This window comes from Myotis brandtii, unplaced genomic scaffold, assembly GCF_000412655.1.
Source record: "Myotis brandtii unplaced genomic scaffold, ASM41265v1 scaffold174, whole genome shotgun sequence".
Classification (NCBI taxonomy): Eukaryota; Metazoa; Chordata; class Mammalia; order Chiroptera; family Vespertilionidae; genus Myotis; species Myotis brandtii.
Window position 1 is genome coordinate 1,648,607 of NW_005356437.1, and position 10,797 is coordinate 1,659,403.

Below are 10,797 nucleotides of genomic sequence, written 5' to 3' on the forward strand. Positions count from 1 at the left end.
CCCCGCCCGCCAGGCCTTCACGGCACTATTGTCTGTGTCCAAGGGTTATGCATATATGCATATAAGTTCTTTGGTTAATCTCTTCCCATCCCCCACCCCCCCAATTCCCTCTGAGATTTGTCAGTCTGTTGCATGCTTTCATGTCTCTGGATCTATTTTGTTTGTCAGTTTATTTTGTTCATTAGATTCCACATATAAGTAAGATCATGGGATACTTTTTTTTCTCTGACTGGCTTATTTCACTTAGCATAATACTCTCCAGGTTCCTCCAAGCTGTCTCAAAGGGTAATTGATCCTTCTTTTTTACAGCGCATAGTATTCCATGGTGTAAATGTACCACAGCTTTTTTATCCATTCATCTACTGATGGGCATATTTGCCAATGATACATCTGATAAAGGGTTAATTTCCAAAGTATATAAAGAACTCATACAACTTGACAAAGGGAAAAAAAACACCCAATTAAAAAATGGGGAAAGGGCCCAGCCTGAGTTGCTCAGTGGTTAAACATTGACCTATGAACCAGGAGGTCACGTTGGATTCCCAGTCAGGGCAGATGCCCAGTTTGGGGGCTCGATTCCCAGTGTGGGGCGTGCAGGAGGCAGTCAATCAATGATCCTCTCTCATCATTGATGTTTCTACTTCTCCCTTTCGCTTCCTGTCTGAAATCAACATAAATATATTTTTAAAAATTGGCAAAGGATCTAAATAGACACTTCTCCATAGAAGACATACAGATGGCCAAGAGACCTACGAAAAAATGCTCAAAGTCACTAATCATCAGAGAGATGCAAATTAAAATGACCATCAGGTATCACCTCACACCTGCCAGAATGGCTACCATCAACAAATGACAAGTGCTGTCCAGGATGTGGGAGAAAGGGGCTAGTACACTGCTGGTGGAAATGCAGCCACTATGGAAAACAGTGTGGAGTTTCCTCAAAAAATTAAAAATGGAACTGCCATTTGGCCCAGTGGTCCCACTTCTAGGAATATATCCTAAGAATCCTGAAACACCAATCAGAAAGGATATATACACCCTTATGTTCACAGTAGTGCTAATTCACATGGTCTTAATGTCAATAGCTAACACTTACTGAGTATTCAGGATGTGTTTGGCCCTGTGGTTTCCATTTAATCGTGTCCTTAGGAGCTCATTTCACTCATGAGCAAAGTGGGATTCTCTTGAGATCACACAGGTAGCAAGATGCAGGGATGGGATTTAAACTCTGGCCAGCCTGATTCCAAAGCCTGCAGGCCCTATGATGTGCCACCAAACTGCCTTGCTGTGCCCCCACAGTCATTCTAGCTCTGCAGTCCTCACCCGAAGCACCACAGATTGCTCTGCAACTTTGCTGGGAGTTATTTATCTCTGCATGAACACCACTAGTGTTTTTACCTTCCTCATCACTGCTGTTCCAGTCATCCTAAAACTTAGTCTTGAAACCAACTTCCTCAGATTTTCCAGCCCTCCCTCATCACTCACCCTCACCCCTGAGGATTTTGCTGCCTGCCACTCTCTCAAGCATTCCTCCTGATAAAATTTACAGCCACACATGAGTCTGGCCATGCCTTGGTTTCTCCTTTCTATCTGATCTTGTTGTCTCCCCATCGAGGGCAGTGGCTCTTATGGACATCCCTTATACTGTATTATTGCAAGGATCTGGGAACCTCCATCATTTCCATTTCAGTCATACCACCCATCTTGCTAGCTCACTTTCTCTAATACAGTGGTTCTCAACCTTCCTAATGCCGCGACCCTTTAATATAGTTCCTCATGTTGTGGTGACCCCCAACCATGAAATTATTTTTGTTGCTACTTCATAACTATAACTTTGCTACTGTTATGAATTGTAATGTAAATATCTGATATGCAGGATGTATTTTCATTGTTACAAATTGAACATAATTAAAGCATAGTGATTAATCACAAAAACAATATGTAATTATATATGTGTTTTCCGGTGGTATTAGGCGACCCCTGTGAAAGGGTCGTTCGACCCCCAAAGGGGTCGCGACCCACAGGTTGGCGACCCACAGGTTGAGAACCGCTGCCTTAGAGGGTTGTGGGTTGTTATGGATATGGGCAAGTATTTAGCATCATATCTGGCTTACATAAACTGCTCGATAAATGCTATCATAAATGCATTATTAAAGTCCATTACAGTGGGGCCTTGACTTACGAGTTTAATTCGTTCCGTGACGGAGCTCGTAACTCAAATTACTCGTATGTCAAATCATTAAAGTGAACGAGTGAGACACGTGATGCTGGGCTGATGTTGTGGCGTTCACTGTGACATTCGCTGCGCCAACTAGCGGTGGGGTATCTGAAGCTGGCTCATAACCCGAATTTTAGCTCGCAACTCAAAGCAAAAAATCAGCTGAGAGACGGCTCGTATCTCGAAAAACTCGTTAGTCGGGACACTTGTAAGTCAAGGCCCCACTGTATTTCCATTTTCTTCATAGAATACAGGACTTCTAGGAGACACATAGAGGATAGTGGTCGAGTGTGGGGGCACCTGGATTCAAACCTCAACTCCATTATTTTTTAGCCATATGACTTTGGCAGAGCGCTTGACTTCTGTGTGTGTGTTTATTCTTAATAGAGCAATTAGGAAGATTATGTAAATACTAGAGGCCCAGTGCACAAAATTCATGCACGGGGTGGGGGTGGGGAGTCCTTCAGCCCAGCCTGCACCCTCTCCAATCCGGGACCCCTTGGGGGATGTCCAACTGCCTCTCACAATCCGGGAACACTGGCTCCTAACCACTCACCTGTCTGCCTGCCTGATTGCCCCTAACTGCTTCCCTACTGGCCTGATTGCCCCTAACCACCTCTGTCTCGCCCTGCACCTGGGACCTAGGATTCCCTCCTCTGGCCAGTCGCAGGCACCCAGGACCCAGACTGGCTTTGTCCAGGCTGGCCACAGCTGCAGGGGACAGTGGGTGGGCGGCTTTGCCTGGGCTGCAGCTGCTGGCACCCGGGACTGCAGGGTGGGCGGCTTGTCCCTCTCCCTGGCCACAGCCATAGTTGCTGGCGCCTGGGACCGGGGGACATGCGGCTTGTCCCTCTTCTGGGCCGCTTATGCCCGGGACTGCAGGGTGGGCGGCTTGTCCCTCTCCTGGGCCACAGCCTGGCTGGTCCCCATTCCTCTTTCCCCAGTGTTGTGTCTGAGCTGTTACGGCATGAGGGCATGACAACCATTTGCATATTAGCTCTTTATTATATAGGATGGTCAGGCACTGAACACAATGCCTAGCACACACTGAGTGATGAATGGATGCTAGCTATTATGATTTGAATGGGTTCAAAATCTATTTTCAAAACTCTTTTTGGCAAATTTCTCATAGCAAATATCATCCTATTTATTATATAAGATGAAAAATAGCTCTTTGTAACATGTAAACATTTGAAGGCAACACTCTGAAGTGAGAATTTAATGACAACTATTAAAATATTTGTTGTCAACTTTTTTTTGGAGTCTTTTCTCCCCTTTAAGAATATCAGGGAGAAAATGAAGAGTATTTAAAGAGCTTTTTAAAAATAATGCATTATCATCATCTATGTTGATGGTAGGTGGTTAGGTTACAGGATGCAAGATGTTAGGTGTTGGGAAGCCATTCCTTTGCAGTCTGTTTGCCTGACTGAGCCACCATATACATGGGATCCTCCTGCAGAGAACTTACAATAGTGAGAAGGTATTAATGTTGGAAACCAACCCCGGGAATGCTCAAACCTGGGTATATTTCCTAGTTCTAATCTAGGGGCAAAAGGATGATGTGCAACACTGTAAATCAGGATCACATTCTTTTCAAGGCTGGACTCATACTTAGTTGTTTCTGTGGATTGATCCTCCACAAAGTATCTCTTCACCAGCTTAACATTTTAAATTTTATTGTGATACCTGCATTTGTGGCAATTAGAGAGCTACTTAGAAGCAAGGTACCTAATGAATTGCACAGAATTAAGTCACTAAGATAAAACTTCTAATTTTATTCTTTAATCTACTGGTATTTACCTCCTTGAATATAGGTCCTTAAATCTGTTGAAGATTTGAATACTGGTAGGAAAATTGTTGTAAGCCCATTGCAAGAGTGGAGTCTTAACATTTTCTAAAAGAGGCAGCAGCCCTGGCTGGCATTACTCAATGGTTAGCACTGAAGTCGTGGGTTCGATTCCTGGTCAAGAGCAAGTACCTGGGTTTCAGGTTTGATCCCCAGCCCTGGTCCAGGTACGTTGAGGCAATCAATCGATGTGTCTTTCTCACATAGATGTTTCTTCCTCTTTCTCTTCTCCACCCGCCATCCCTCCCCCATTACTTTCTCTAAAAATCAATGGAAAAAATATCATCAGGTGAGGATTAACAATAAAAAAAGAGGTAGTAAATAATGAATGTACATGAATACAATAAACATATCTCAAAAAAGAATGATACCACTTTTATTTTGCATGGATTTTAAAGATATTTTTGCTACATAGTTTATGTATTTTTATGAGATAATATTTTTTCACTTGTATGAAGTTCAACCTTATACAATTTTAAAGTGATATGTTTGGTAGTGTATCTATAATCTTTAAAAAGTTTAGAGTTTTTGGAATGTACAGTATATGAGGTAAAATCAAGATTACATTAAAAATTGTTTTCTCTTCTGCACTAATTTTGCAGTGAGGTTCAAATGGCAAATACACTATTAAATGACATTTACTATCAAAAATAGGAGTTCATTTCCATTACTATGAAAAACATAAGCCACTGTAACTGTCACAGTGGTACATTTTACCATTTTAGACATTCAACTATTATAGAAATCTCTGGGCTATTACACTCAAACTCATTTGTACTGCCAAATGTGGCACTTTTAAGAAGTTTCTAGAAAACAATCACAATCACTTGTTTTTTGGGAGTTTTCAGCCTATACATAAGAGATTAAATTTAAATAAAATGTAAACATACAATATATTATATTGACAGATCATTCTTACCACTTGGAAAGGCCAAGTTTATCCATTTCTTTTTTGAACAAAGGTTAATGTTTTTTTCTACGGCATGGATCATTTGACATAAAACAATTACAACACATGCCCATTCTAATATAAGAGAAATTCTTCAGAGATCTTCAAAAGTACAAAACATACGTCCTTTATCAAAGACTGACACAAGTGCTTAGTAATCACTAAAATGCTAACTTCAGCAACTAAAAATTAGTGATTCACTATCCTAAAATTCAAATAATAAATTAAAAAGACTAGTTACAAGTGTTTTACAGATAACAGATGTGATAAAACAAGAATTTTAGAAAGTTTCATTACAAACTGTATTATTACTGGCAGTCATTGACATCTATGCAAGATGTACAATGTGATTCTTGTCAAAATACAATCTGATCATCCAATAACTCACAAATGCAAGCTCACAAAACATTAATGAATTATGCAATTGCAAAGTGCTCTAATGCAACATTAAACACATGCAATCAACAATTTGGAAGTATCCAAACAGACATTACATTAAACATTAGTTTAAGAAAGAAAGCAGCTTGAAGTTTACTGGTGCAAATTAATTTTGTCTTTAAATTTGGTGTTCCAAACAAAAAGGTTAAATTTGATTATGAATTCTGATGGTGATGGCAGTAGTTATGGAAGAAGCAGCAAAACTTAGAGGAGTTCTTAAAAATGAGCCAATATCAGTTAGATGAATGTGAGTGTGTGTGTGTGTTATTTTCACACTTGGTATGTATAGTTTATTTATATGCCACATATGTACATGTATGTCTTTATACATATACAAATAGTTCAAAGGTTCACAAAACCAAATTAAATAGGTTTGAAATTCAGAGTTGACTATAATTACTTAAAAAAAAAGTAACTATCTAAAAGCCCTCTGTTCTTTTCCATATTCTCAACACCTGAAGAGGTGCCTTTTGAGTAAACATTAAATTAATTTAGGCCAAGTAAACTGTCTGTGCTTTCTTTAAGTGATTTATCTGTGAATTCATGAAAATATAGTGTAATAAAGAACTCCACATTCATCAAACAAGTGGTTCTTTTTTTCATGCATATTCTTTCACCCAGTTTTTGTTTGCTAAGCTCCTCCAGTTATTCATCATAATCCCACTTACCAAATAATTAAGACAAATGAGGAGGTAGAAATATAGCACTAGATTGCTTTCACAGCATCAGACTTTAACATTTTTATATAGCATGTTTTAGTGTAAATTTTAATCATTCTGAATCATTCACTAGGTAATAATCTTTAAAACAAACAGATCAGGTTGTCAGTGTTACACTCATGCTGACTGGTCAAAATATCCATTATGTATTCTTGCCTTTTAGAAGATTTGTTTGACAAGAAGGCATGTGAAAAAGACAAGAAATAAAAGAAAAAGAAAGAAAGGAAGGACAGAAGAAAAAAAGACAAGGGGAAAAAAATACCCAAACCAAACAAAAAAACCAAAAATTGCTATTTCTGTGGCTTGCATTCTAATGAGGTGCAAGCCTCTACCTAACAATATAAGCACTGAAAATGGCAAAAAATGATGTACTATAGTTTCAATGCCAGTGCTAAATGCCACTGTTTTGGAAAAGCAATACAGAAATAATTTTAGTACATGACAAAATAAAATGTAATACAGTATTAAAAATAAAGTTGTATTTTCACTTGATTACAAAGTATTGAATTATAAAGGCAATTAAAATGGAAAAGAAAGCAAACAGCACAAGGATAACGGCTGCACACTGCTCGTCACTAAGTGCTCGCCGGGTCCTGGTGCTTTCCACAGTGTCTCTGTTGGTGCTGGCTGCTGGTTCAGTCCTCTGAGAGATGAAGAACACTGTTGTGCTGTAGGGACCTACTAGGTCCTGATGCCCCACAGGGTCTTGGCACTGGCGAATGGCACACACGCGGAAACGATATTCACAGTTCAGCTGAAGGCTTGAATACCGGAGTGAAGTGTCGGGACCCTTGTAAATCTGTGCGTAAGGTATTAGAAAAAGAATTACGTGTGGGAAGAAAAATCTGTTAAAATTGGCTAGTTTCAGAATTATTTTTAAACATGGAAGCTGCTATTATCTTTCAAATGATATTTAAAAAATACGTATGGATAAATCTGAAAAGTTACAATGTAAGCTCTACCCTCATAGAACTTGTAGACCAGTTAAGAAGTAAAGATGTACTCCTAAAGTAGCTGGAGAACAGGCAAAATCAGCCCACGGACATGTCCTTGGTTTCCTCAAATGTAAAAAGTCAAACTTTTGTGAAATCATTCCATGAGAGGAGGAAGTATCTAATCTCATCTTTGTATAACTGGTTTTGCACAATTTCAAAATGAAACCATTAATGAATAAGGAGCTTTCTATAGATGTCTATGACAAATCATTTAATAGACTTTAAAGAGAAGAATCACTTAGAATCACAGAATTGGATCTTAAAACCCAAAGTCCTCTGCCTTAGAAGGGAAATAATAATAAAGAAATTCCATGGATTTCCAAGAGTGTGTGCTAGGGATTAAGAGAATATGTATTAGAATTGGTCACCCTTGGGTCCACGCTGTGCTCTATCACTTTACAGTCCATGTGATCTTAGACCCCAACTACCTTATGTAACAAGCATAATAGTAGTTATCTTGCATGGTAATTATGATATTGAAGTAAGTCACTACTTGTTAAAGCACTTAGCACAGTGCCCAGCATATAGTGAGTGCTCAATATATGAAGCTATCATTTCCCTTTAATGAGTCCCTTCCATGATTCTGTATGTGGGAAAACCAAGGCTCACAGTGACCTTCCAATTGAGTACCCCCAGCTAGCTGGTGGGCTGTAAGTCAGATTAACCAAAACCTGGGCTACCATTCTTTCAAGCAATCTTAACTGCCTCAATTATATCTGTGTTGTAAATCTAAGTTTTTTACATACTAGTTTGCTCCAAGGGGAATGAGGTAAGAACTGTGCTCATTTTTGTGTCTCTAGAATCCAGAATATAATAGGTACTTAATAAAAGGCAACAAAATTAATGAACCATTGACTATTTGTACTTCAAAATGTATTATCAGTGGATGCTGAGTGTGTGTATATATAACCTTTATTTAATAAAGAGGTAAGCCTTAAGATGAGTCTTAAAGAAAATGGTGATTAGCATTAGTTTTGAGGGTGCAGATGAATGTTCTGAGTGGGAATGTAGAATAGGTTCATAATTAGGCAATGCTAAAGGATTAACTTAAGTAATTCAGAAGGTTGCATTAGGCTGCAGTGTAGAAACAGCACATATACAATGAGGACAGTTTTGTAAGAGTAAAAAACAGTATGTATTTATCTAATGGGTACAATATTTATTTTTGTCTTTAAAATTTTCTTTGCTTTCCATTTATTTCCAAATAAACATATTAATATGGTTAGGAGAAAAAACTCAACAAGTGGCATGAAGGTGATAGGTAAGAGATATGACAAAGAGGAGGAATATGTTAATACACTAGTTGAAAACTTAGGTTTGAATCCACAGGGGCTACTTTAGGTGTATGATATTTAAAAGGTGTTTTAAGGAATCCTGATCATAAGGCTGAGGGGGAGATTGAGGGGGGTGGGCAGGACAGGGCTTAAGCATAAGGTTATGAGGCCTTAGCATAGTTTTTATGGATCATTTTTAGAAATGACTATTACTTAAGAGTTAATAGCCCGTAAGCCCTAATTCTTCCAAGAGTTTAAAGCTTAGGCACCAAAGTGAAGTTAGTGTTTATGACGCTGATGAAGTAAGAAAGAAGTTGGGGAGGAGAGATCGGGAGGGAAGATAGATGATGAGATTTTCAATTTTCTGTTTTAGATGTTAGGAGGATATGTATATAGGGAGACATCTTATAGACAACTGTAGATATAGGACTGAAGAAAACAGATGAACTTGCTTAAAACTAATTTAAAGGGATTTTTATACTTAAGTGAAGCTATTCAAAATAAGCATTAAGCTCGAGATGAGCTGGGGTAGGGTCTCAGAATGAAAAATAAGATTAAAATGAATAACGCCATTTTTGCTCTCCCACCCTTTTCATACTGACAAGATAAAATTGTTGTGGCCTTAATAAATAGTAAAGGGCAAGTAAGAACTCTAATTCGTAATTTTTTTTGGCCCACAAGCTATTGCTCGAAGATTGTATTACATAAATTTAAAACAAAACAAAAACAAAATAGCCCCATCTTTGCTATCAATCAACTACCCTTTTATAAGGACAGTGTGGCAAATATCAATTAGTGCAGATTTACAATGGAAGACAATGGAAGGTAAAGAATAATTTTCACTTCTCATTTTAATTAAGGAATACAGACAAGCCTGGCCAGCGTGGCTCACTGGTTGAGCATCGACCCATGAACCAGGAGGTCATGGTTCAATTCCCGATCGGGGCACATGCCCAGGTTGCGGGCTCGATCCCAGTGTGGGGCATACAGGAGGCAGCCGATAAATGATTCTCTCATCATTGATGCTTCTATCTCTCTCTCCCTCTTCCTTCCTCTCTGAAATCAATAAAAATATATATATTCAAAAAAAAGAGAATTACAGACTAAACCAAAGCTTGTGAAGTTTGTGCATGTTTAGTTGACCAAGAACTTTGAGATAGTATGCCAACTGCAACATAATTTTATAGGAAAACCTTTGAAGAAAATTTAGACCCCCACAAATTGGTATTTGTCTTTATTTTAGCTTTCTGAATATATCATAACATGGAGAAAATAACAGTTGTAGAACTAGAGCCAATAAAAATTGAAATCAGTATCTTGCCTGTTTATATCTCTTTGTGGGTTTTTATACCCACATTCTAAAAACTTATTTGGTTGGCTAGATTGATTTACCAAATACTTTAATACGAAAATTTCAAAATAGTCCTATCTTTTAAGGATACGTGTACATGTTTACTATCAAAGATAACCACTTTTGAAGCTGTCATTACAGAGGAACAAATTCCGTTTAATTAGTTTTACTTTTTTTAAAAAAATATATTTTATTGATTTTTTACAGAGAGGGAGGGAGAGAGATAGAGAGTTAGAAACACTAATCAGCTGCCTCCTGCACAACCCCTACTGGAGATGTGCCCGCAACCAAGGTACATGCCCTTGACGGGAATCGAACCTGGGATCTTTCAGTCCACAGGCCGACGCTCTATCCACTGAGCCAAACCGGTTATGGCTAATTAGTTTTACTTTCTGTGTACATTACATATCCATATCTGATTTTACATTGAAGAATATGCACAGTATACATTATTTATAGCAGTAACTATAAAACAATGATTTCAGCAATACATTACTTTTAGACTGAGTGAACTTATTTAAACCTTCCCTTAATATTTAATACTAGAGGCTTGGTGCACGAAATTCGTGCATGGGGGAGGGTAGGTACCCTCAGCCCAGCCTGCACTCTCTCCAATCTGGGACACCTCAGGGGATGTCCGACTGTTGGTTTAGGCCCGATCCCCTAAACCAGCAGTTGGACATCCCTCTCACAATCCTGGACATCCCTCTCACAATCCTAATTGCTCACCTGCCTGCCTGCCTGGTCACCCCTAACTGCCACTCCCCCCGCCCCCGCTGGCCTGATCGCCCCTAACTGCCCTCCCTGCCCGCCAGGTTGCCTGCAACTACCTCCTCCCTGCTGGCCTGGTTGCTCCTAACTGTCCTCTCCCCCTCCCCCCGCCAACCTGGTCACCCCTTACTGCCTGCCCTGCCAGCCCGGTCGCTCCCAACTGCCTCCCCTGCCAGCCTAATCGCCCCCCAACTGCCCTCCCCTGCAGGCCTGGTCACCCCTAACTGCCCTCCCCT

General features: G+C 39.3%; 1 protein-coding gene across 3 annotated transcripts in view; it reads right to left on the reverse strand.

The window, feature by feature from the left end:
* Positions 1-4,414: 4,414 nt before the first annotated feature.
* Positions 4,415-10,797, reverse strand: part of FNDC3A (fibronectin type III domain containing 3A) — a 227,235-nt gene continuing 220,852 nt past the window's right edge. For all 3 annotated transcript variants that reach the window (XM_005863209.2, XM_005863208.2, XM_005863210.2), the window contains one exon: positions 4,415-6,969. In XM_005863209.2, the coding sequence (XP_005863271.1) occupies positions 6,655-6,969 (315 nt within the window). In that variant the 3' untranslated portion in view covers positions 4,415-6,654. The remainder of the gene's footprint in view (positions 6,970-10,797) is intronic.